The 25596-nt window shown below is 43.9% G+C and overlaps 2 protein-coding genes across 4 annotated transcripts; both read left to right on the top strand.

Annotated features, from left to right (window-relative positions):
- The first annotated feature begins 3729 nt into the window (after positions 1–3729).
- LOC135550327 (V-type proton ATPase catalytic subunit A-like) lies at positions 3730–12980 on the top strand. The gene is made up of 15 exons (XM_064981010.1): positions 3730–3839; positions 4412–4493; positions 5433–5561; positions 5729–5943; positions 6058–6195; positions 6314–6465; positions 6594–6756; positions 6906–7014; positions 10329–10451; positions 10561–10675; positions 10882–10945; positions 11036–11239; positions 11363–11457; positions 11564–11735; positions 11907–12980. The coding sequence occupies exons 2-15, from the start codon at positions 4412–4414 to the stop codon at positions 11997–11999; spliced, it is 1854 nt and encodes a 617-aa protein (XP_064837082.1). The 5' UTR covers positions 3730–3839; the 3' UTR covers positions 12000–12980.
- A 7238-nt stretch (positions 12981–20218) lies between these two features.
- LOC135550328 (palmitoyltransferase ZDHHC23-A-like) lies at positions 20219–25339 on the top strand. 3 transcript variants are annotated; one of them, XM_064981012.1, is made up of 5 exons: positions 20219–20631; positions 22378–22526; positions 22647–23318; positions 23843–24014; positions 24349–25339. In XM_064981012.1, exons 2-5 carry the CDS (start codon positions 22408–22410, stop codon positions 24559–24561), a joined length of 1176 nt encoding a protein of 391 aa, XP_064837084.1. In that variant the 5' UTR covers positions 20219–20631; positions 22378–22407; the 3' UTR covers positions 24562–25339. The 3 variants fall into 3 exon arrangements, with proteins under 3 accessions (XP_064837084.1, XP_064837085.1, XP_064837083.1); XM_064981013.1 differs by having other exon boundaries at positions 23934–24014; XM_064981011.1 differs by having other exon boundaries at positions 20220–20631; positions 23847–24014.
- Positions 25340–25596: the final 257 nt, after the last annotated feature.

Raw genomic sequence — 25596 nt, forward strand, 5'->3', positions numbered from 1 at the left:
GATAGCCTAGCCTAATGCTGAAGATGCATGCTTCAGATGGACACATGGAAGTATGGAATTAAGTGTAAAAATGGGAGGTAAAAACACAATGTAACTTCAATTGTAAATGGCCGCAGTTGGTAAAAGACGTCTAGCTAGACGTGCAAACATTCAGCACCGTGGACATTCAACCCCCAGAGTGAATTCTATTCATGTATAGAGATCACAGTGAAGAATGTGTCAGATAAAGAGTGGTAAATGAGGGAGTCATGATATCATGTGATGGGGTTATGTACAGAGTTTGACAGCTGCATCAGAAATACTTAACAGTAATAACTCTATTATGGACAAAACATCTGAAATAGCTCAACAATTTGTGATGTTTCATTAAAGTAGCACATATACAGCATGTTTACAAATAAATACCATACATTTTAAGTCAAAATAAAACGTGAAAGCTTGAATTATTGGTCATTGACCAATTTCAATTATTCTCCTCAATATTTGTATTCATTTGGCTGACTCAGATTTACTTTCCATTTTCTAGGCTTACTAATATTTCATATTTGAATACCCAAATACTCCCCACTGGAGTCTGTAAAAGTCAAAGCCACAAATTATATGATCACTTCAGTGTGTCTGGGTTTAGTACTGGTATAGCCAGATGGGGGGCAGGGAGATGGTAGAAGACAGCTTTCCTCTTGTGAGGTATACAGAGTGGGCATTTGAGCCATATAAGGATGCATTATGGAATGGTGAAGCATGGAGGGGTGAACCAGGCTGGAAAACACCATGGTGGGGTGCATGGTAGAAGGATGAGCCATGGAGGGTTGTGGGCTGGTGGGAGTTTCCTGCCTCTGTAAGGTTTGGTGGACACATGAGGATCCAGTTGGACAGGCTTGGCTGGCATTGGGAGGGTAGAGAGATGAGGTGGAACCACAGGACGTCCCTGTCATGGGTACAGCCTCCTGCTGCTGCTCTCCACTCCCACCCTGGGGACCAGCAGCACCTTCTGGGCTTTGGGAGATCCCCTGTTTACGACTCAGACAGACACCCATGGCCACCATGGAGCCCAGAAAGATAAAGGCCAGAAACAAAGAGCCCACAATCACAAAGGGAACATAGACAGGTACTACAGAGTGAAACAAAAACACAAATTAAGAGGGCAGGGGGCAGGAGAGAAGTGGAAGGGAAGATAGAGTAAAAAGGAAAGACATTTTAAGGATTACCTTCCTGTGTACATATTTCGTAGTTGTATAGACTATGCACAGTCATGTGACTCCCCTGCTCTTCAGTTCTCGCAAGGCCAGGGATGTGTCCATATTCCAATTTGCTCAAGAGTAGAACATTCTAATAGGGTAAGTCAGTAAACTGTGCAAAACATGCAACACTAAAAACAAACAGTTCAATGAAAAGCTCCTTGGCAGCAGATCAAGTCTTAACATGATTCTCGGGATGTGCAGGAGTAGGCTTACTGCACATTGAATAGTTTAATAAATGCTTGGACATGAGGCCACACTTCAAGGCAATTTGGTGGGTTGGATGGATTCAAGCACACTTCATTAGGCTTTCTCATTCACCAATACATTTTAGGCTACAAGGAATCTCACGGTGTGTGTTATCAAGGAATAACCACTGGGCACAGACGTAAACGTGGACACAACGTTGATTCAACCCGCGTGTGACCAGCGAGAACATGCCGAAAAAGCCTAGGCCTTATATAGCCAGCATAATAATAACCATGCAAGGATCAACATCGAAGTATTTGGTCCTATTTCAGTAGCCTAGGCTACAACTTACCTGCGCTCTTGGCAACTTTCTTGTCATCAGAAGTGCCAGGCTGTTGAACTTGCTCGTGGTTGTTGCAGTTTCCCTGATCCAGTCTTGCTCTCATGAGTGTGCAACAGTAGCGCAGCCCACAAGCTCCGCAGCAGATCACCGCTTCTCTTTGATCATTGCGCTCGGGACAGTGGAAACCCTCTCGCCAGGTAGATTGCGCGTCCTTCCAAGCATGGCAATATTCACCATTCGTCCTCTGGTGCGTCATACCCACTTGGAGAATCAGACTGATAAAAGTCCCAACAGCAAAACGCACGGTCCTCATTCCAACTGGAGATAGGAATCCCGTGTCCGTATGTTGTTATTACAAAATACATTCTAAAATAAAATAAAGTAGACATATACAGAATAGGCTAATAAATATAATCATACAGGGAAGGTATGTAAAATGAACTCATAGGCTTACCTTTGGATTAACGCCGTGAGATGCATCATAACATGAGTGCGTTCTGCTCTGTGGATCTGTTCTCTCCATAATTTGTATCATGGGACACAGTAATTTTAGACCACTAATGGAAATCCTTATAGATGCTAGTTTACTACACGAGCACACACGACTATAGATATGCATTTTGCTGATCAAATAGCCTGTCATAGCTAGGCCAATTGAATCTTACAATTTTTGCTGGGCACTTTATTAGACTAATAGGTCTCCGAAGTGTATTTTTTCCAATGTAGGCCTATCACAGTAAAAATAGGCTTAGTGATTGTATATCAATAAGGCTATGCCAGCAGCATATCCCCCAGGGTTGGTCCTGGTCGGTCCCTGGACGGGAAACCAGGTGCGGCTGGAAGTGGTGTTCGAGAGTCAGTAGGAGGCACCCTTTCCTCTGGTCTAAACAAAATTATCCCAGGGCCAGTGTTGCCAATTTAGCAACTTTGTCGCTATATTTAGTGAGTTTTCAGACCCCTCTAGCACACTTTTTTTTTAAAGCGACAAATCTAGCGCTTTTTCCTGGTGTTATTGGAGACTTTTGGAGACTGACGTAAAAGCACATATCGTTCTTACTCTTCTCAACGAGCAGCGTTGTGCTGCGGTGGGCCCCACCCCGTCCCATAGTACTCACAGGCGGCCCAGTAGTCCCCCCCAGCTGCAGTCAGAACAGGAGATGTTCGCCCCTCCTTGTCCAGACTGCAAATTAATCGTACATGCTGAATGCCACCGCTGGCTGATCCCGCCCTGGCTTACATTCAGGGCGGGATGTAAATGTAAAAAACTAAACTAAAATAAAAAATAAAAAACGAAGTAACTCCGCCAGAGTGTATCTTTTGGGTCACTTTTGCCAGTCCCAAGCCCGGATAAAGGAGGAGGGTTGGAATTGTGACATAAAAAAAACCCAAGAATGACAGAAGAAGGTTCATTTGTAGTTCTAAACATATTTAGGGTGTTTTGTTACTCACTTTCTGTCTCTCCCACGATGTTATTCCTCTGTCCTACAGCGTCCATCACAATTACATGCACATGGCCAATTATGCAAATTAGGCGATATCGTCATTTAGCGACTTTTAGCACAGTCAATAGCTACTTTCCTTACTGAGGAGTTGGCAACATGATTATGAGCATTTATCGTAAAAGTAGGGGTGTTTACCCCGGTGTCCTGGCCTTCATAACATCATGGCTACCTAATAATTTACAATTGGCTCATTCATCCCCCAGGTTTTTGGTGTAAATGAGAATGTGTTCTCAGTCAATTTACCGGGTAAAAATAGAGTATATAATTTGACTAAACTGCTATGCAAAGAAATAGTTTGACTCTGACTGTATCCTCGTAAACCATGTCATTGAGGAAATAATCTCAAGGATATTAGAACACAGCCGCGTTCGAGCTAAAGGATTGAAACTGTGGCGCTGTTACGCCATTTTGACTCCCATAGCCCGTCTATCCTAATGTAAAACAGTGCTTTGAGCCAAAATGGTAATTGTTTCCCAAGATAGTCTTGCGTTGGTCAGCTGATCACGGCTCATCCCCTTCGGAAATACATTTTCTTAAGGGCCCTGGAACATTGCACAGTAAGAAAAGGTAAACAACCAGAATCGTATTATTCGAATTTAGTTTGCTAACATGAATGTCAATTCATTGCAACTGGCTAGTAAATGATGATAGACCGCGCAGATTAGCTAACCTTAGCTAGCTGTTACCTTTCTGGTCTGTCAGTGTCACCTGATTGACCCTACGACTAGGTTAGCTAGCTAGTAACTAACGTTATATGGTTTGCTTGTTTGTGATAAACAACAAACTGCGTTTCATACTTTTTTTTTTGCTTTGTAATATGGTATGTAGAGGCTAGTTAATTAACTAGCTTCCTGAATCCTAGCTGGTTTGTTTCCTGCCTTTGCGAAGCAGATGGTAGAAAAGCTCTCGGGTCAGGTATTAGGACCTGAGCAAGCTAGTTTATCTAGCTACATGCATGTCTCTACCAATGAATGAAATGTGTTTTGATTCTGTGTGTTCATGGTGAATTATTTTAAATCCATTAAGTCATTTGATTTGTTGAAAAAGTTAAGTAACTATATAGCTAAGTGTCATGCAGCATGATTATAGTGAAGTGTCACATGATTGATCTCTCTGATTTTACTCTGTACACTTTGCAGATGGACACTTCCAAGCTTCCTAAAATCCGTGATGAGGAGAGGGAAAGCGAGTTTGGATATGTACATGGAGTTTCTGGGCCAGGTTTGTTAGACATTAGACTTTTACTATGGCTACTCCATGGATATCAGTCTGAAATAAGTGTCCGTAAAAAAAGACGTGATAGTCTCTACAAGCCAGAATGTTGAATACAATGATATGTAAACTTACTTTAACGGTTGTCCATGCTGTTGGTCCTTTTGGTGGTAGGAAGTGGAGATGGATAAACAACTTTCCCGTGGTTACCCTGACATTTTGCGGCGCCGGAATGTTCTGTTGCTTGTATTTTCCATCTCCTGACGCATTTCACGCTGTGCACAATATGTAAACATTAACCGAATGTAACTGACCGTTTTCTACCGAACGGCGTTCCCTCGTAATCAGCTGGAAGTGCTTGTGAAATTTGCCAGCTGATTGCGTGGGACAACGTTTGGTCTGTGCTTCGGCTAAACTCGGCCATTGTTTACATATTGTACAAGTCGCGTGTGAATTGCGTCGGCATTGAAAATACCAACTGACATACACACCAGTGTACTTAAAGCCGGGTTAATAACACTATTCTGGATATTTTGTATCAGATTACCTCCTACATAAGGACAAAGTTGGCTGACAACAGGTAAAGTACATACAAATTACATTTATTCAACAGTCTGACTTGTGATGGGACTGTTCACAAAAAGTGAGCCTACATGTTAGAGATGAGAGGGGAGTCTTCCACTCTCAGGTGAGTAGAGGCTAGGTCCAGGTCCGTGTCTAAATTTCCAATCAAGGATCCCAGGCCAATGCCTAACCTAAGAGTTAGTTCAGTGGCTTAACAAAGTTTTCAGTACATGATTATTCCTCCTGGTCAATTAGGCCTGCTCTGTTCCAATATGGCAAAAAATATGATGTATTTACACTTGATCATGTATCCAAACTCAGTGCTACTTGCAAATAACATGTTTTCTGTCCTCTGTTCTTTGTCTAACATGTTTTAACCAACAGTGGTGACGGCTACCGCCATGGCAGGAGCGGCCATGTACGAGCTTGTGCGTGTGGGCCACAGTGAGCTGGTGGGAGAGATCATCAGGCTGGAGGGAGACATGGCAACCATTCAGGTCTACGAAGAGACCTGTATCCTTTTCAGTCATACCTGCTCACTGCTAAACAAAGTTACACCCACCTTCACTTAATGTTGATGGTTCACTTACTCTTGTGTACTTCTATTGCGATGTGTTCTAGCCTTTGCTCTTATCAGGCATATAGGCTATGTGGTTAGGTTTCCTGAATGTACGCCACAGCTGGTGTGTCTGTCGGAGACCCTGTCCTTCGGACAGGAAAGCCCCTGTCTGTAGAGTTGGGGCCGGGAATCATGGGGTCCATCTTTGATGGTATCCAGCGTCCCCTCAAAGACATCAATGACCTCACTCAAAGCATATATATCCCTAGAGGAGTCAACATTGGGGCCCTCAACCGTGACCTCAAGTGGGAGTTTACACCTGGCCAGAGTCTTCGAGTAAGAAAACAATGTATTTTCATTGTGTGTAAGGTGTCACCTCACTGAAATATGATCCAACTCCTAAATCTACATATTATGTCCTCTTCCTCCCCCTGTCCATCTCTACCTCAGACCGGCAGTCACATAACAGGTGGGGATATCTATGGCACGGTGTTTGAGAACTCCCTGATCAAGCACAAGTTGATGCTCCCACCCCGGAGCAGAGGCACTGTCACCTACGTGGCCCCTCCTGGAAACTATGATGTCAATGTGAGTCACCCTCCGCCTACTAAATGTCTTTGCAGCTGAATAATGCAAAATGGATGTGAACGGCATAAATCCCATTTTCTTGTCTCTGTTTTGGTCAATTGTGTTTGTGTATCGGCAGGATGTGGTGCTGGAACTGGAGTTTGAGGGTTTGAAGGAGAAGTTTACCATGATCCAGGTCTGGCCAGTGCGACAGATTCGCCCGGTCACAGAGAAGCTGCCTGCCAATCACCCCCTGCTTACTGGCCAGAGAGTGTTGGATGCTCTCTTCCCGTGAGTTATACCTATCTCTATTTTCCTTTTTTCTACTCACTCCATTTTATGTCCTTTCCTCCTGACACTTCCTTGGAGTGAACCCTCTAACAAGCCATCTGCTTCTGGCTCTGTTCTTATTCTCACAGGTGTGTCCAGGGAGGCACCACCGCTATCCCAGGAGCCTTTGGTTGTGGCAAGACTGTGATCTCACAGTCCCTGTCCAAGTATTCCAACAGTGATGTCATCATCTATGTGGGCTGCGGAGAGCGTGGAAATGAGATGTCTGAAGTGCTGAGAGATTTCCCTGAGGTTAGTGGCCGTACGCGTGTCAATTTGTAATAATTGACAACGTGGTTCATGAGATTACAGGGAATTTCACTACTAGGGTGTCTGGTATAGCCGATCACCAGTTTGATGTGTCCTCAGTCTGATTAATGGTGTTCCTCCCTGCTCCATAGCTTACAATGGAAGTGGATGGAAAGGTGGAAAGTATCATGAAGAGAACAGCGCTAGTGGCCAACACTTCCAACATGCCTGTCGCTGCTAGAGAGGCCTCCATTTACACAGGTACCAGGCAATCACATTACAACACTGAATGAAAATATACACACACCATGCAAGAATTTCACCGATTTTACTGAGTTACAGTTCATGTAAGGAAATCAGTCAATTGAAATAAATTCATTAGCCCCTGATCTATGGATTTCATATGACTGGGAATACAGATATGCATCTTTTGGTCATATATATATATATATGTATATATATATATGAGTTACAGTTCATGTAAGGAAATTATACACACACACACACAGTGGGGCAAAAAAGTATTTAGTCAGCCACCAATTGTGCAAGTTCTCCCACTTAAAATGATGAGAGGCCTGTAATTTTCATCATAGGTACACTTCAACTATGACAGACAAAGTGGAAAAAAAATCCAGAAAATCACATTGTAGGATTTTTAATGAATTTATTTGCAAATTATGGTGGAAAATAAGTATTTGGTCACCTACAAACAAGAAAGATTTCTGGCTCTCACAGACCTGTAACAACTTCTTTAAGAGGCTCCTTTGTCCTCCACTCGTTACCTGTATTAATGGCACCTGTTTGAACTTGTTATCAGTATAAAAGACACCTGTCCACAACCTCAAACAGTCACACACCAAACTCCACTATGGCCAAGACCAAAGAGCTGTCAAAGGACACCAGAAACAAAATCTTGGACCTGCACCAGGTTGAGAAGACTGACTCTGCAATAGGTAAGCAGTTTGGTTTGAAGAAATCAACTGTGGGAGCAATTATTAGGAAATGGAAGACATACAAGACTACTGATAATCTCCCTCGATCTGGGGCTCCACGCAAGATCTCACCCCGTGGGGTCAAAATGATCACAAGAACGGTGAGCAAAAATCCCAGAACCACACGGGGGGACCTAGTGAATGACCTGCAGAGAGCTGGGACCAAAGTAACAAAGCCTACCATCAGTAACACACTACACCACCAGGGACTCAAATCCTGCAGTGCCAGATGTACTGGCTTAAGCAGGGGGATACATGTCCAGCCCGTCTGAAGTTTGCTAGAGAGCATTTGGATGATCCAGAAGAAGATTGGGAGAATGTCATATGGTCAGATGAAACCAAAATATAACTTTTTGGTAAAAACTCAACTCGTCGTGTTTGGAGGACAAAGAATGCTGAGTTGCATCCAAAGAACACCATACCTACTGTGAAGCATGGGGGTGGAAACATCATGCTTTGGGGCTGTTTTTCTACAAAGGGACCAGGATGACTGATCGTGTAAAGGAAAGAATGAATGGGGCCATGTATTGTGAGATTTTGAGTGAAAACCTCCTTCCTTCAGCCAGGGCATTGAAGATGAAACGTGGCTGGGTCTTTCAGCATGACAATGATCCCAAACACACCGCCCGGGCAACGAAGGAGTGGCTTCGTAAGAAGCATTTCAAGGTCCTGGAGTGGCCTAGCCAGTCTCCAGATCTCAACCCCATAGAAAATCTTTGGAGGGAGTTGAAAGTCTGTGTTGCCCAGCAACAGCTCCAAAACATCCCTGCTCTAGAGGAGATCTGCATGGATGAATGGGCCAAAATACCAGCAACAGTGTGTGAAAACCTTGTGAAGACTTACAGAAAACGTTTGACCTCTGTCATTGCCAAAAAAGGGTATATAACAAAGTATTGAGATTAACTTTTGTTATTGACCAAATACGTATTTTCCACCATAATTTGCAAATAAATTCATTAAAAATCCTACAATGTGATTTTCTGGATTTTTTTTCTCATTTTCTGACATAGTTGAAGTGTACCTATGATGAAAATTACAGGCCTCTCATCTTTTTAAGTGGGAGAACTTGCACAATTGGTGGCTGACTAAATACCTTTTTGCCCCACTGTATATCATGAGTTATAGTTCATGTAAGGAAAGGAAATCAGTCAATTGAAATAAACGGTCAGTATCTGGTGTAACAACCATTTGCCTCGTGCAACGTGACATCTCCTTGGCATAGAGTTGATCCGGCTGTTGATTATGGCCTGTGGAATGTTGTCCCACCCCTCTTCAATGGCAGTGCAAAATTGCTGGATATTGGCATGAACTAGAACACTCTGTCCTACACATCGATCCAGAGCATCCCAAACATCCTCAATGGGTGACATGTCTGGTGAGTATGCAGGCCATGGAAGAACTGGGACATTTTCAGTTTCCAGTAATTGTGTACAGATCCTTGTGACATGGGGCTGAGGTGAAACGTGAGGTGATGGTGGTGGATGAATGGCACGAAAATGGGCCTCAGGATCACGTCACGGTATCTGTGTTATAAAATTGCCATCGATAAAGTGCAATTATGTTCTTGTCCGTAGTTTATGCCTGCCCATACCATAACCCCACCACCACCATGGGGCCCTCTGTTCACAACATTGACATCAGCAAACCGCTCGCCCACACAACGCCATACACGCTGTCTGTAATCTGCCTGGTACAGTTGAAGCCGGGATTGCCCCGTGAAGAGCACACTTCTCCAGCGTGCCGGTGGCCATCGAAGGTGAGCATTTGCGCACTGAAGTCAGTTACGACGCTGAACTGCAGTCAGGTCAAGACCCTAGTGAGGACGACGAGAATGCAGATGAGCTTCCCTGAGACCATTTCTGACAGTTTCTGCAGAAATTCTTCGGTTGTGCAAACCCACAGTTACATGAGCTGTCCGGGTGGCTGGTCTAAGACCATCCTGCAGGGGGTAAATCCTGATTTGGAGGTCACGGGGCTGGCGCGGTTATATGTGGTCTGCGGTTATGAGGCCGGTTGGACGTACTGCCAAATTCTCTAAAACAACGTTGGTGGCTTATGGTAGAGAAATTAACATTAAATTCTCTGGCAACAGCTCTGGTGGACATTCCTGCAGTCAGTGTGCCAATTGCACGCTCCCTCAACTTGAGACATCTGTGGCATTGTGTTTGGTAACGAAACTGCACATTTTAGTGGCCTTTTATTGTCCCCAGCACGAGGTGCACTTGTGTAATGATCATGCGGTTTAATCAGCTTCTTGATATGCCACACCTATCAGGTGAATGGATTATATTGGCAAAGGAGAAATGCTCACTAACAGGGATATAACAAATGTCTGCACAAAATGTGAGAAATTAGCTTTTTGTGATTTTATTTCCGCTCATGAAACATGGGACCAACACTTGTTGCGTTTTATATTTTTGTTCAGTATTGCTGGAGTTTACAGTTGTAAATAATTTTTGTTGGTAGTTGTGCTAATTTCTCTCCTTTGTTCTAGACGGTTGGGGGATGAGTCACCACTCACTCATAACCTTGTATTGACTCCAATTCTGTGCTTTTGAGTCTTACTTGTGTGTGCCACTGCAGGAATCACTCTGTCCGAGTACTTCAGAGACATGGGCTACAATGTCAGTATGATGGCCGACTCCACCTCCCGATGGGCAGAGGCACTTAGGGAGATCTCAGGACGATTAGCTGAGATGCCTGCTGGTGAGTACACTGAGCAAATAGCAATGGAGGATGGTTGTCTGTAAACCTATCACAGCAACATGTCTGCCATTTTGAGCCTGTCAGAGCTCTGTGTGCTGCTTGTCCACAGACAGCGGGTACCCTGCCTACCTAGGAGCCAGACTGGCCTCCTTCTATGAGCGTGCTGGCAGGGTGAAGTGCCTGGGCAACCCAGAGAGAGAGGGCAGCGTCAGCATTGTAGGAGCGTGAGTACCTCATCATTCTACCAGCAGGGAGGACCTCTATCACCCTCCCTCATGACTCTTAAGAGTCAGACGGGTTCTGACCTGTACCAGTCCTGCAACACCAGATACCTGGACCATGTAGTGTAATCCTCATTGGAACGTACAGTATGATACAGTGATGGCAGACTGTAGTGTCTGAATAACTTGGCCTTGTTATTTTCCCCTAGTGTATCTCCCCCTGGTGGAGACTTCTCGGATCCTGTTACTTCAGCTACGCTGGGTATTGTACAGGTAATGCCTCAATTGTTAATATTAAAATTTGGACAATTTAAACGTGTACCCTTCCTACTCCTCATTCCTGTTTTTATCTCTCTCTGACAGGTGTTCTGGGGTCTGGATAAGAAGCTGGCGCAGAGAAAGCATTTCCCCTCAGTGAACTGGCTGATCAGCTACAGCAAGTACACGCGGGCGCTGGACGAGTACTACGACAAGCACTTCCCTGAGTTTGTGCCGCTTCGCACCAAGGCCAAGGAGATCCTGCAGGAGGAGGAGGATCTGGCTGAGATTGTGCAGCTTGTGGGAAAGGTGAGGCAGGGGCCAATGTGAAAAAGGTTACGGGTCGATTTTATACATACGGCCTAGGTTGATTGTGGGCATGTGTATGCACGCACTATGCACTCATTTCTGTGCCCCCTGCCATCTCAACAGGCATCTCTCGCTGAGACCGACAAGATCACATTGGAGGTTGCTAAACTACTCAAGGATGACTTCCTGCAGCAGAATGGATATACTCCATACGACAGGTAAATACACGCACATCTGTGTGTCATAGACATACTAAATTGACTTAATCGTCGGTTATTATGCTCGTATTGATTAATTGATTGACTTTTTCGACCCTTCCTGAAGGTTCTGCCCTTTCTACAAAACGGTGGGCATCCTCTCCAATACGATTGCGTTCTACGACTTGGCGCGACATGCAGTCGAGACCACAGCTCAGAGTGACAACAAGATCACCTGGTCCATGATCCGGGAGCACATGGGAGAGGTCCTCTACAGGCTCAGCTCCATGAAGTTCAAGGTACATGCTTGTTCAGCCCCTTGCTTTAACCAACTTCCCCAATCCCTCTACCACCTCTGGTCTTCTTTGCACATCCAATGTTGGATTTGTCTTTGAGTGTTATTTTACTTCGCTATTGCACTTTGCTGTGTCTCCTAAACCCAGTGTCTCTGTATACCTCTGTTGTTTCAGGACCCAGTGAAGGAGGGCGAGGTCAAAATCAAAGCAGACTACGCTCAGCTACTGGAGGACATGCAGAACGCCTTCCGTACCCTGGAGGACTGAGCTCTCACCTCCCCTCTGAGGCCCCCCAGTCCCTGTGCTGTGCCGTGCAGTATCTCAGTGGCCCCTGTTTTGTGAAACCTTGCTGCAGTGACCGTCACACCTCAGTCATTCCTAAGTGTTCATTCCTCTACATTCCAACACTATGTTTAAGCCCCCCGTTGACAACCCTTGCTCTTTTTATTTCACCATATTGTCTTGTACGAGGCTACTGGAATATTTTCTCCCGAGTGGCGCTACGGTCTAAGACACTGCATCTCAGTGCAAGAGGCGTCACTACAGTCCCTGTTTCGAATCCAGGCTGAATCACATCCGGCTGTGATTGGGAGTCCCATAGGGCGGTGCACAATTGGCCTAGCATCGTCCGGGGTAGGCTGTCATTGTAAATAAGAATCTGTTCTTAACTGACTTGCCTAGTTAAATAAAATAAAAATGTAACTTGAATTCATTGATACCAAGTCTCACCATTAGTCTATTAACATTACAATACCATAATCCCTGACTACATCGCATGGATGTGCTGCTCCTCTCCCTTCAGCCCCCTCGTCATCCATGATGAGCACACGACTACAGCCGTTTTTGCAGGCCAATATACATTGGGCCCCAATCAGGTGCTACACTTGCACTTAACTACTGGCTGCAACACAGGGCCTCTCAAGTAGAGTGTCACTTTCATCTCCCAGGTGTGACCACCAACAATAGATTGTTAATAAAAATGGGAACGTACACATGGTTAAAGGGACAGAGGCACCTTGTTTATTTCAGGTTGAGGCCCTCTTCCTCTCCCCGCCTCACAGATGTGATTTTTGCTCTTTCATCTCTCATCTGGGTATATTGATGTTGTTGACGTTAATGTTGTTTTTGTGTTGTGTGGATGTGTGCGACGGAGATGGTGTGTATGTTGGAATCGATTGTCTCCACAAAGGTATATTTATGTCACATGTATTGTATGGAGTCTAAAGAAAATAAATTAATGGAGAACAATATGCCTGGTGTTTTATTCTGGGTGGAGATAGTGAAATAATACGAACTCAAATGTATTGGTGACATGCTTCTAAGATATAATTACAGCTAGCAACCTTGATGTCACCAAGGACAATCATTTCCCAAACCATATTTATCTTTCATGTACTTGTGTTTTTTTTTCTTTCATTAACATTTCTTGCATGAATCCAAAATGGAAAGAAGTTATGCGCATAGAAGCTCCTTATTCATACTGTTTCTAGTGCAACCATTTGAACCACTAGAGGGCAGTCAATCATCATAGCAGCTGTTTCCCCAAAAAATAATCCTGTATTGAAAGAATGCATCGTTTTTTTACAGCGAAGCCAAAATACGTAAATGATTGAAAATAGTTGGAAAACAAGAGTAAGTATTTTCGAAATTGTATCAATCAGTTTATATAAATCCTAAACAAACGTGCAATCTAATTCTATTATGCATCAGATTCCCACGGTTTAAAATGTTGTTTTGAAAAGGAACACACAGGACAACATAATAAATAATTGTCCTGATATGGAGTTGGTCACTCAGAAAGATGAGGTTGACTTTTGATTGGGAGAAATATGTCCAGAAGCAGTCAAGCAGAAACCGTGGCAAGTTAGTAAATCTGTCTTGTACCACTGAGAAGGTGAATTATTTTGATACGTGAACAAACCAGGAAATAAAGGGGAACTGTTTCACCAAATTAAAGCCAATGGGTCCTATTAGTTATGTGGTTGATGCTCATACCTAGAGACCATCCACCCACTGACTTGGTTTTAGATGTTGGTCCATGCCGGAGAAACCGGTGTTTGGAGGATATATTGGCCCGAGACGAAGTCAAGGGCTGGCAAACTATGCCAATATATTCTCCAAACACCAGTTTCGAGAGGATTATCACTTTTATACAACGGGTTACCAACATGGTTGTTCAGTCTTTTTTTTGTTCTGTATCTATAGACGCGACCCAGTCGTTCGTTCTAAATGTTTCATTGCCATATTGCTGGCAACGTTCTTATCCCTTTCTTGCTAGCTAGCCAACTATGGCTAGTTTAGTCACGTCAAAAAGTGCAGCCAGAATAACAGCAAAGTAGCTGCATTTGCATAAACTGTTTTCTAGTGACATTTATTTGGACACATCCATAACAATGAGCTGATGAGGCGCGATTTTATCTTTGTCTCCACATGTGAAGAGATGTGCACAGGACAGATTAAACCAATGAATCAAACATAATTCCCAATCACTCTCTCTTTATTTCTGTTGCCTTTTCCTGTCCATGGTCCTATCTGGCAATAGTCTTTCTCGTGACAGACTGAGTAGCATAGAGATTTGGTTCTGTGTGCCGATATTAGTCTGACACTGTGTATAAATTACAGTTCCTCTCCATCTAAGCTGCCAAATGAACAAACTGTCCCAGTGGCAGTGCTATCTGTGTGGTTTAGTCTGTTTATTTTATTTATTACCAGGTAAATTGACTGAGAACACATTCTCATTTACAGCAACTACATGGGGAATAGTTACAGGGATGAATGAGCCAATTGTAAACTGGGGATTATTAGGTGACCTTGATGGTTTGAGGGCCAGATTGGGAATTTAGCCAGGACACCGGGGTTAACACCCCTACTCTTACGATAAGTGCCAGGGGATTTTTAATGACCTCAGAGAGTCAGGACACCCGTTTAATGTCCCATCTGAAAGATGGCACCCTACACAGGGTAGTGTCCCCAATCACTGCCCTGGGGCATTGGGATATTTATTTTTTTAGACCAGAGGAAAGAGTGCCTCCTACTGGCCCTCCAACACCACTTCCAGCAGCATCTGGTCTCCCATCCAGGGACTAACCAGGACCAACCCTGCTGAGCTTCAGAAGCAAGCCAGCAGTGGTATGCAGGGTGGTATGCTGCCAGTAGCGCACAGTGCTAGCAATGCCAAGGGCCGGGGGTCCGATTCCTGCTGGGGCCACCCATAAGTAAAACATATATTTGTTGCTTTGGATAAAAGTGTCTGCTAAATAGCATACAGTATATTATCTCATTCTACCTGACACGTTCTTTTGGGGGGTTTCCTCCCCTCACATGGATACATACCCACAGTTCACTCTCTCACCTGACAAGAGCACCTTCTCACTTCTTCAGGCATGGCAGCTTCTCTTTGAACTGCGTCAATGTCCCAGCGCAAAGCCCCTCCACCACACCAACTACTGCCGGGATGATGCCCACCATTCTGACCTATGGAGGGAGACCTGGTGAGAATCAAACTGAAAAACAACAACAACGACTACTCTAGAATTGTGCCAAATGCCATATATGGTACTCATATCAATGTGCTTGGAACTGGTTTGTGTCAAGACAGTTCTATTTAAACATATCCAGATAGTTTACTCTGTTACTCTGTTTCGTCTGGCTACATGTGTTTTTACACTGCTGAGTTTGTATCCTCAAGCAGCACACTAGCATTCAGTACTGTCCCAGGTCCTCGTGGATGCTGAGCTGGGTCCCACTCCCATCCACAGTGGTGCCATATATGGGGAATGAGGAGACAGTGGTAAACGCCGCAGTCCACTCTCGATACATTCTTCAGCATCATGGATGAGTCCCCAGCAGTGGGGTCCCGGAGAAGAATGCCCGGCCTGCAACAACACATCGTCAGACGTCTGGTTGCCCTCCAGTATGGTGTGCCTTTCCAGTCTGGTTGCCCTCCAGTATGGTGTGCCTGTCAAATCTGGTTGCCCTCCAGTATGGTGTGCCAGTCCAGTCTGGTTGCCCTCCAGTATGGTGTGCCTCTCCTTGTGCCCATGGACCACCCACTGCACCCCCATCCCCTCTGGGTCACATCCAGACGGCAAGCAGGAGAAGACCACATCCTCTCCCGACATTGCCGCCTTCTCTTTCTCGGGCTGCTGTTGCACCACAAGGCCCCCTTCCTCCACAACTCCCTCCTCCACCACAAGGCCCTCTTCCTCCACCGGGACAACAGTAGGGACATCAGTAGACAGTGAGGTGTTTTCTGTCTCAGAGCCAGGCTCTGATAGTGCTGACACTGCCACGGTGTCTGTTATAGGGCCTTTGGTATGTGCAGCATCTTGAGTGGGGTTAGGCAGAGTAGCACCATTGCAGACTAAACAGAGAGAGAGAACCCCCCCTGTCAAACAGAGAGGCACAATTTAGACACACACACACACAAACACAAACACACAGCTCCAGTCTGGCAGCTCAAAATATTCTGGGTAGAGTAGTGACACTAAATCTTCTCTAAAATTAGAGATCCAAAAATCACATGGATTAAAGTATCACTGTGCTGCTGTGCTGAGGTACAGGGCCCAGCACAAACTTTCCATCACAACACGAGTGATTTAGGCAGAAACCAAGCAAATTCAAAATCAATTCAGAGATGTTTGTGGGGCATTAGACAAACACATCAGATAAACACAAAACACCTGAATCATCAAACATACTCTATTGATTTGATGTAAGGTTGCTAGTGTTTGTTAAGGCTGCTTAGGCCTGCAGTATATTCTACAGTATACTCTACAGTGAACATATTGTGAACATACAGTGAACATTTAATAAAGTAGCCTATAAAAGTGATATAACTGATTATTAACAATGCCATCAGTGTAAGAATAAAGCATGTGTGTATGGCGTGGTGTGGGTTTTATGGTAGTGTCTTTGTCTCTCATCTGTGGGCCTGCATTGCTACAGTATGTGTTGAGATTGTGGTTTGTGTTGGTACTAGTATGTCCACCTGTGTGTATGTGTATGTGTATTTGTATCACAGGAGGTTGGTGGCACCTGAATTGGGGAGGACGGGCTCGTGGTAATGACTGGAGCGAAAAAGGTAGAATAGTATCAAATACATCAAACACATGGTTTCCATGTGTTTGATGCCATTCCATTTGCTCCGTTCCAGCCATTATTATGAGCCGTCCTCCCCTCACCAGCCTCCACTGGTTGGTATGTATACTTATGTGTACATGTTTGTGCATGTCTGAGTGTGTGGACATAAGTGTGATGATGTGTGTGAGTGAGATGACGGGTGAGCAGAAGTTCTTACCTGCAAGTGTGGCGACCAGTAGGTGAGCGAGGATGAGCGGGGGTCGGGAGAAAGACAAGAGGCCCGTAATCCTCTCAGATCTCAGCAGCACTGACAGATATGTTGAAGAGGAGTGCCTCTAAATCAGCCCCCCGCCCTCTGGTGACCCTCTGGTGACCCTCTGACAACCCAACACACTCACATAGAACCTAACACCCTCACCCACTAACATACCCTCATACACATACACCCTCTACACAGATATTGCCCTTCCAACAGTTCACTTTCACTTGGCATGCTACTCTGCTAGTAAAGACAACATGGACACTAAGGATTTACACCGACATAATCTGAGAATAGACAGCCTGAAGACGTCACAGCCAATCTAACAGTGTCAAAATAAAAAATAAAACCTGTTCACAAGGACTTACAACAGATCCACAGTATGTGCTGCATATCGAAATGATTTGCATAAGCAATACCTTATTTATCTTCACATTTTGATGGGATATCAAAGGGAAGGTTAACATCAAGCTGCTTTACTGAAACGCCACTCATGGAAGAACTGCATTAAGATGATGACTTTATTGGTCAATTGCACGGAAGGTCCAACCAAAATGTGTCTTCCGCGTTTAACCCAACCCACCGAAAGACACAAGCACACACATATACAGATTTTTTTAAACGTGTATTGTCCCGTGTCTGTACGAAGAAGAAGATGATTTGATGAAATTGAAAATGTCACATGGATCTGGGCCCTCCAGTGGTAGCTTTAAGTCATCACATAAAGGCAGAAGCCATACAATTACCCTCCATAACTCTATTATGACTCTACACATAGGCCGACACTAGTTCATTCTACTTTTGCTGACAACAGTTGTAAACAATAGTCAGACGTTGCCTTTGTTATTGTCTGCGACTGACTGCATTAACCCTATCAAAATAGATTAGAGAGTCTGTATCTAATTGAGCTTATGGTCCAGGCATTTTAACTGCTGCTTGGTTCTGGACTACAGCTTGACTAATGGGAGCATACTGCATAGGGGCAGAGGGAGCTTCATCCTGTGTATTGATTCAGTCCGTCTACACAACATCACCAGAGTGGACATTACTGTAAAGAGAAGATTCAGCTCTCTCCCAATATCCAAATTAACCTGTAATGTGTGTGTGTGTGCGTGTGAATGGATATTGTGTGATAATTGGGAATTTCTTTCACAAATGAAATCTATAGCAGCCTATAATAGTGAAATCTAAATAAGCACACTTCCAACATTTTATTTCATGTCAATGATTATAATGTTTTTTCATAACCCTATAATCAAAATCCATGTAAACTGGTACAAATTACATAGTTGTTTTGTAATTGTTTGTGTACATTGTGAGTTGCACTCACAATTGTCTGTCGGTATACAATGCCTGTTTTGGTTGTTGGCTGCTCATTGTTGCGATACACACGCCTGGTGCTTGGTTCGCCCAGACACCCCATTTAGGGTTGAGTTATAATTAGTCACCTCTGAATATGCACATTGTTATTTGTCAAAAGTCAACTATCATTTTATTTAGTTTGAGTATAAAGATCAGCTCACACACCCTCTCTGTATCAGACCATTTACATTAGAAAGCACTGCTTTATTACTCTTCCTATACAAACATGCACAGGGCATAGATAAACATAGAGTTGGACTCCTGCTTCCCATCAGGCAACCGCTTGACTCTTCTAGAGTCTTCTCTGTGGGTGGAGGGGACAGGGGGGGGGGGGGGCGGTGGACGGGGCGGTGGACGGGTCATATTGCTGGCTGAAGGAAATATGATGCCGAAGGGTGGGGCTGTACCACAGATCTTCCCACTCCCTCCTCTTGGGTGACTGCATATCATCTGTCTGGCTCCCCCACTAACCCCCACTCAACAGTGTAGATTATCAGGGCTGTTGTTGGTCTTTTTAACACCTCAGCATTATCATCTGTGGAAATGGTCAACAATACCCACACTCTTCATGTAGCTACAGCAGCATCAGGCAAAGGTGGCAGCAAAAGAAAACAGCACACCAGTTTACCAAGCCAACAATTTGGCAGCAGTAAAACCAAAATGGTATCAGAGTAACTAAAGGCCATTAAAGCAAGGGCTAGAGGAGGGTGGATGACCTATAACTCATGGCAGCACAGGGTGAAAGGTAGCATAATGTCAGGGGTGAGGTCTATGCTCAATTAATTGAGTTCTATGCTCAATGAAGGCAATTTCTGTATAGTCTAATATCAGGTCTTTCTACAGACTTTGATAAACAGCATAGTCTCATAGACTAGACGTAACATAGTAAATGTAAATCAGGGACACTCAAATTAGTATATGTTACATTTGGTATGTTTACATAAGACAGACGTTGGTTGATCGGGGTGGATGGGTGGGCATATGACGCAAACGTTTGGCAACCCAAAAGCTATGAGTTTGAATCTCACCACAGACAACTAATTACAACTTTGCAACTACTTAGCATGTTAGCTAACCCTTCCCCTATCACTTTAAGATAACCCTTCCCTTAACCCTTTAACTTAACTCCTCATCTTAACCCTAACCCCTAGCCTAGCTAACTTTAGCCGGCTAGCTGATGCTAGCCAACTAACCACCTATAATTCATTTTTGCAAATTTGTAACATATTGTACATTTAGAACATTCTTAATATATTGTACTTTTTGTAAATTCGTACCATATAATACAATTGTAATTCGTAGCATATCATACGAAATGGGTGATGGACATCCACAAATTAATACATAACATAACATATCATACTCAATGGAACATCTCGGCATTCGAACAGAATAATAAAAAATGCTCTGAGACCAGGTTGTGATAAATGATAGATAAGCAAGTTATTCAATGTCTCGGGTGCAGAACATTGACTTTGGCAGGACGAACAGCCTCAGCCATATGCAGCACTAAGCGGAGGTAAGGGATATGTGGTGAGAAGCAAGTACATTTTGTTAATGACCAACAAAGCGTTTAGCCTCCTGTTTACATCAGCACATTCAAAAGAATACCATCCCCCATGCTGTACTGCAATTCCAATAGACCATTTGATCTATTCAAATTATCCCGGCGCAGTGGTGACACTGTCCTCCTAAGAATCTGCGAAATGCATACCACCTCCTAACGCTGCCACACGCTGTCGCTGGCTGCCACTGCAAGGCGTGCCAATTTCCTTTTTCAATACTGTCACCCAACCCAATCAGGCTACTCCTCTCATAATAAACCGTGTGCTCCTCTTCAATGACCGATGTTGCTTTCCCAACGAAATGATGAGGAATAGAAGATAATCAAGCTCTTCCCCTAAAACTGCTGGATTACAGGATATTAAACGATAAAAAGTTTTTAACTGAAAGGGATATCACACCTGCCAACGTTTACCGGATACCCTGGTACCTGGAATTCGCCGCCACGTAATTAGTTCGGACCGAAGTTTATTTTAGTGTGACATAACGGATCTCCTATTTGACAGGGAAAGTCTGAAATATATTACAGGAAAAACATAAATGAAATAAGAAATAATTGATGTTCGTATAACAAGGGTCTGTAGCCAAGTCTTCGAGGGAAAGGTGCATTCTCCCCAAAAAATAACAGTCCAGGTAAATGTAGGCTATGCCATTTTTATTTTCTCAAAAGGTAAGTTAGATTCACACAATTTTCAACCTGGTCTCAAAGCAAAACATATTATATTTGACTAAAATCCGTGCGACTCCATGTAGTATGATATTGTAGCGACCCAGGTTTATAAGCGCAGATATTTACTCTGCCAATTGAGCATGCTTTTATGGCACAGTTGATGGCGCGCTGGGCTTCGGCCTGTTTCATTACAATATGTTACTTTACATTAGGTTACATTACATTGGTCATAGTGGTCATACAATATAATATGAATTGTAGGACGTATAGTATTCTACATCTTGAATATTTAGTATGATATATTATGTTCTACTGCTTTAGTATGATATGCTACATTCAACTGCTTTGGTAGGATATATAAAGCTTGACTGCTTTAGTACGATATATTACATTTGACTGCTTTAGTATGATATGCTACATTAGGCTAGGGGTTATCTTAAAGAGTTAGGGTTAGCTACCATGCTAAGTAGTTGAAAAGTAGCTAAAAGCAATAATTAGTTACAAAATGTATGATATGTTACAAATTCTAGCTCGGTGGTTAGGTGGCTAACGCTAAAGTTAGCTAGGCTAGGGATTAGGGATAAATTTAGGAGTCAGGTTAAAGGGTTAAAGTAATGTGTTTATTGGTATGCGGTATCCCATTCCTTTAGAATATTAAATTGAAACATTGATTTGTCATATTTAGTTAATAAAAAATATATACATTTTTGTTCAGCCTTCCCTTTAAAATGTGACTGTAGTCTACAGTTATTTTAAGTTCACTTATTAAGAAATAAAATATTGTAGGTAGTCAATATTTAGACTGTTGAAGAGCTGGGCTATATTTGAAGTAGTATGTCAGATGACAAATCCAACACTGGCAGTCATTCCAACAATGCACGTTCCATCTCCCCATATGATAGGCGTGCTTGGAGAACCGGGTTTAGTTGGCCCAGATAGGTCGTCCCTAGGGACATGGTGGCCTTATTTCTAAAAGCCAATTTTATATTAGAGGAAAGTAATTGTATTGTAAAACTTGTTAAAATCAAAAGCTATTTTAATTGATTCCATTAACGACCTAAAAAATGGGTTTATTAAACCTCTTGTCACTTTTATGAGGCAGATGTTGGTCTAGTAGGCATATCCCTAGTTGGTTTGTGTGTGTGTGTGTGTGTGCGCGTATGTGCACGTGCTGTCAATGTGAGGGTGTTAATGCAAGTAATGAGTACCTTTCAGATAGCTTAACCTTAATGTCTTCATTATGATGAACAACTGTCTGTGTGACGAAAATACAACGGTTTCCTTTAACTCCATCAATTAGACCGTCTAAGAGAGTACTCAAGTCAAATGTGATTGACTATTGGCACCCAGATATACCCCTCATCTGGTGTGCCAGTCAGTCCCTGAATCAGTCCTGTGCACCTTGAGGTCCAGATTTGAGCAAGGGACCCCCCCCCAACCATACAAACCACTAAAGCAACAAGCTGGCTTTACATATAGGAGGCAACTGTTGATATCCAGCCTTGACAAAGGGATGTCACCATGCAAATGTAAGATGTGTAACCTTAACCCCAGTGGTGGAATAAGATTTCCAACACCGTCCATATTACTGAAGCACTTCACTGAATGAAGAATGAAGACCACTCTCCACACACCATTACCACACCCAGAGAACAGCTATTAATAGTTTGACTGTGTCTTTTTTACTGTTGCATTTTTTTTTTGCTCAGGACCTTCAAGTGGATCCGTGAACAGCCAGAATGAAATGGGAGAAGTTTAAGCCTCCAGAGCCAGATGATCCCATGTGCTGTTGTGAGTGTGATGTAGACCCACATGGATGCTGCTGTGACTGTGACGATCTGGATGAAGCTTGCAGCAGGTGAGGGGAGTGGAATGAGGAAGAGGATCATGGCAGGACTCAGCAGTCCACGTTCAGGTCTAACCCCCTGCCCTCTCTGTGTTCCCCTCTCTGTCATCCCTAACCTCATGTCTTTTCCAGGTGGCTAAAGGGGGAGCCTCAGAAACCTGACTGTGTGTTGCCTGTGTTTGGCGCAGTGATGGACCGGCTGAGGGTGAGACTGTTACCAGGGGACAGGCGGGTGGAGCTCTCCATGGTCCCAGCTCTAGTGTTGCTTCCTCTGCTATTGCGTCTGGCAGCCCTGCACTTCCTGTTGGGCTTGGTCATTCTAACAGCCCTGCCTGGCCTGGTGCTGTTGTACTACTACGCCACACACCGGAAGAAGGGCCGCACCCTCTTCTTCCTCAGCCTGGCGCTCTTCTCCCTAGCCTACATGTACTTCCTCTTTGTCACAGAGATCTTACCTCGTGGGGATGTAAGTCACCTGCAGCTTGTGACCGTGACAACGGGTGTGGTTCTCACTCTCATCTCCCTTGTGCGCACTAAGAGGGGGCCAGGCTTTGTGCAGCCTTCCCTAGCTGCCATACACAGCACCAATCAAAGCCAACTGCCTGACAAACACTCTGCCTCTCAGAATGAAGTGGACCAGTCGATGACGCCAGCATCCCCAGCCAAACCAGTGGAACAGCAGACACAGTCCCTGACAGCGAAGGGGGGCACTTGTCCTCTGTGCAAAGTGGTGCGTCCCCCGCGTGCGGGGCATTGCCGGATCTGTGGAGGCTGTGTCCAGCGCCTGGACCACCACTGTATCTGGTGGGTTTCATTAAATGTCTTTGTCTGTTGTGGAGGACGTGAGTATTATTATGCTATTATTTGTGCAACAACAAGATGACTTGTAAAAAATAGCTTTCTGCAACACGAAGGTGATAAAACCTTATCATATCTGCCTACATTTCCCTACAACAAAAACACACAATATTTTAATCTCTCAGACCCTCACACTTATATCCGCTCAACAATACTCTTCTACACATAATCATGATCTCACTAAGTGTCACACTGTCAGGCCAAGAAGACGTCACTAAAGCAGACCAGGCTGTAGAGACATGTGCAGGGCCCACAGGGGTTCACCCTTCAGCAGGGTGAGGCGACCTCAAACCAGGACAATCTGTTACTTATGGCATTTAGATAGATACACAACCAGATACTCTGTGTCTGGTTGTGTATGTGCTCATTACCTCACATTCATACTAATTGTGCTTTCACATGCTACCACAGAAGAAGTTGGTCATTTCAACTGAGGGTGTATTGTCTGTGTTGTGTCTGTCACTGCGGAGGCAGGATAAACAGCTGTGTCGGCAAGGCCAATCATCGCAACTTCCTGCTGACCCTGCTCCTCTTTCTGTTGACCTCTCTGTATGGGATCAGTCTGGTACTGCGGAGCGTGTGTCCCCGACAGAACCTGCTCACCGCCCTGCTCTACTGCCCTGGTGTCTACAATCAGTACAGGTACACTACGGTACCTGGTATTTGCTTAAAAATTGTAAACGCACACAAAATGACAATTCATAATTTATTTTGGTTTATTTGGGATTCATTGAAATGAGCACCACTTCATTGCCTACTATTAGGCACCAGGTACCCATTGGGCAAAAACTGATTGAATCAACGTTGTTTCAACCAAAATGTTCTGTGTCCAGTGGCTAGTTACCAACTGTTTTGAGTTACTTGAAATAAGTACTAAAAGATTTTGTTTAAAAAAATCTTTTAACTTAAACCAACTGAAATAGAACTGAAAGTGTTATGTTGTTTTCGAAGTGTAACTATGCGGATGTCTTTACAGCTCAGCCCTGTGCTTCACCTGTGCTTGGTACAGCAGTATTGTCACAGGAGGTCTGCTGCACCTGCTGATGCTGCAAATGATCAATATCAGCTACAATTTGACGGAGCGGGAGGCACAACTTGCTCTGCGGAAGAAAAATGGCCAGAGTCGTCTGCGTGGCCTCGTTGTCGACACAGGGGTCTACTCACGTGGCTTCTGGCAGAACTGGGCTGAATTTCTGACCATGGGAGAACCTGCAGATAGACACCCCTCTGCCCTCACTGACTTGGTTTAGCCTTGGCTTAACACCATGCCACTCTGCCCAACTAGTTCAACGCTACTGGGTTTCAACTGGAAACGCCTTTCCTCTACCATGCTGGTGGGCTGTGTGGGACTGTGAACATCTCTGAACTTTCAACTGCCCTTGGATCACGCAAACTTATTGCAACTCAGAGATGTTCGTTTTTAATCGTTAAATAGACCTCTATATTCCGAACACTTGGGTAGAGACAATAACCATGTTCCTCCAGGTTGTCATGGATACGACTATTAGTATTAGTTATAACATGGTGTAAATATAAAGGGCTGCTCTGCATATTTAATAAAGTTTTAACCTTTGAAAAAATTATATTTGATTTAATACAGTTTTAACCTCTGACAAATATGTTAGATTTTCCAAAAGGATGTAAAGATTCTTAACCATGGCATACTAAATAGCAATGGATGAATGGACATGCATGACTTAGAAAACATGTTTATGACACTGTAAACCACGCATTGACATTTAGTGTGCCTGACCATAAGGTGACACATGCGAAGATTACTTTAAAGGGAAGAAAGCTGTGACAGACATGAGCCTCCTCTCACCCACATACTCTTTGTAGTTCAATTTGATATTAAGTTTGCATGTACAGTAAATTTCTTACTTCAACTCTCCTGTTCACTGTAGAAGACTAAGACTAATTTTCCTTTGTGTCTTGTTTATCATGCCAATAAAGCATATCAAATCCAACTGATGAGAGTGAGAGACAATGCTGGTTAGGGGGCCAACTTTATGCAAGTAGGCCAGGGCTTCTGGGTTTACTAAGAAAGTGGCTAGAGCTCAGGAGGCCTCATCTGTGGCATCACCGCAACAAACCTACAGAATGAGAGAACTTGGTTACTGTTGAAGATATGCACATGCTCTGTCCCTCTCATAAACTCAAATTCTTATTTGCTGGTGTGCCTTCTGTTTCTTGGTTTTAAATCCTCCCCTTAATCTTCAGCGTT

The sequence above is a fragment of the Oncorhynchus masou genome, chromosome 12 (assembly GCF_036934945.1).
Source record: "Oncorhynchus masou masou isolate Uvic2021 chromosome 12, UVic_Omas_1.1, whole genome shotgun sequence".
NCBI classification, from domain to species: domain Eukaryota; kingdom Metazoa; phylum Chordata; class Actinopteri; order Salmoniformes; family Salmonidae; genus Oncorhynchus; species Oncorhynchus masou.

Excerpts from the sequence above, each read along its gene's own strand:
- LOC135550328 (XM_064981011.1), top strand. The coding sequence starts at position 22,408 with ATGAAATGGGAGAAGTTTAAGCCTCCAGAGCCAGATGATCCCATGTGC. Across the intron at positions 22,527-22,646 it reads CTGGATGAAGCTTGCAGCAG|GTGGCTAAAGGGGGAGCCTC; the intron begins GTGAGGGGAGTG and ends TGTCTTTTCCAG. Across the intron at positions 23,319-23,846 it reads CTGGACCACCACTGTATCTG|GATAAACAGCTGTGTCGGCA; the intron begins GTGGGTTTCATT and ends CTGCGGAGGCAG.
- LOC135550327 (XM_064981010.1), top strand. The coding sequence starts at position 4,412 with ATGGACACTTCCAAGCTTCCTAAAATCCGTGATGAGGAGAGGGAAAGC. Across the intron at positions 10,676-10,881 it reads AGCGTCAGCATTGTAGGAGC|TGTATCTCCCCCTGGTGGAG; the intron begins GTGAGTACCTCA and ends ATTTTCCCCTAG. Across the intron at positions 11,458-11,563 it reads GGATATACTCCATACGACAG|GTTCTGCCCTTTCTACAAAA; the intron begins GTAAATACACGC and ends CCCTTCCTGAAG.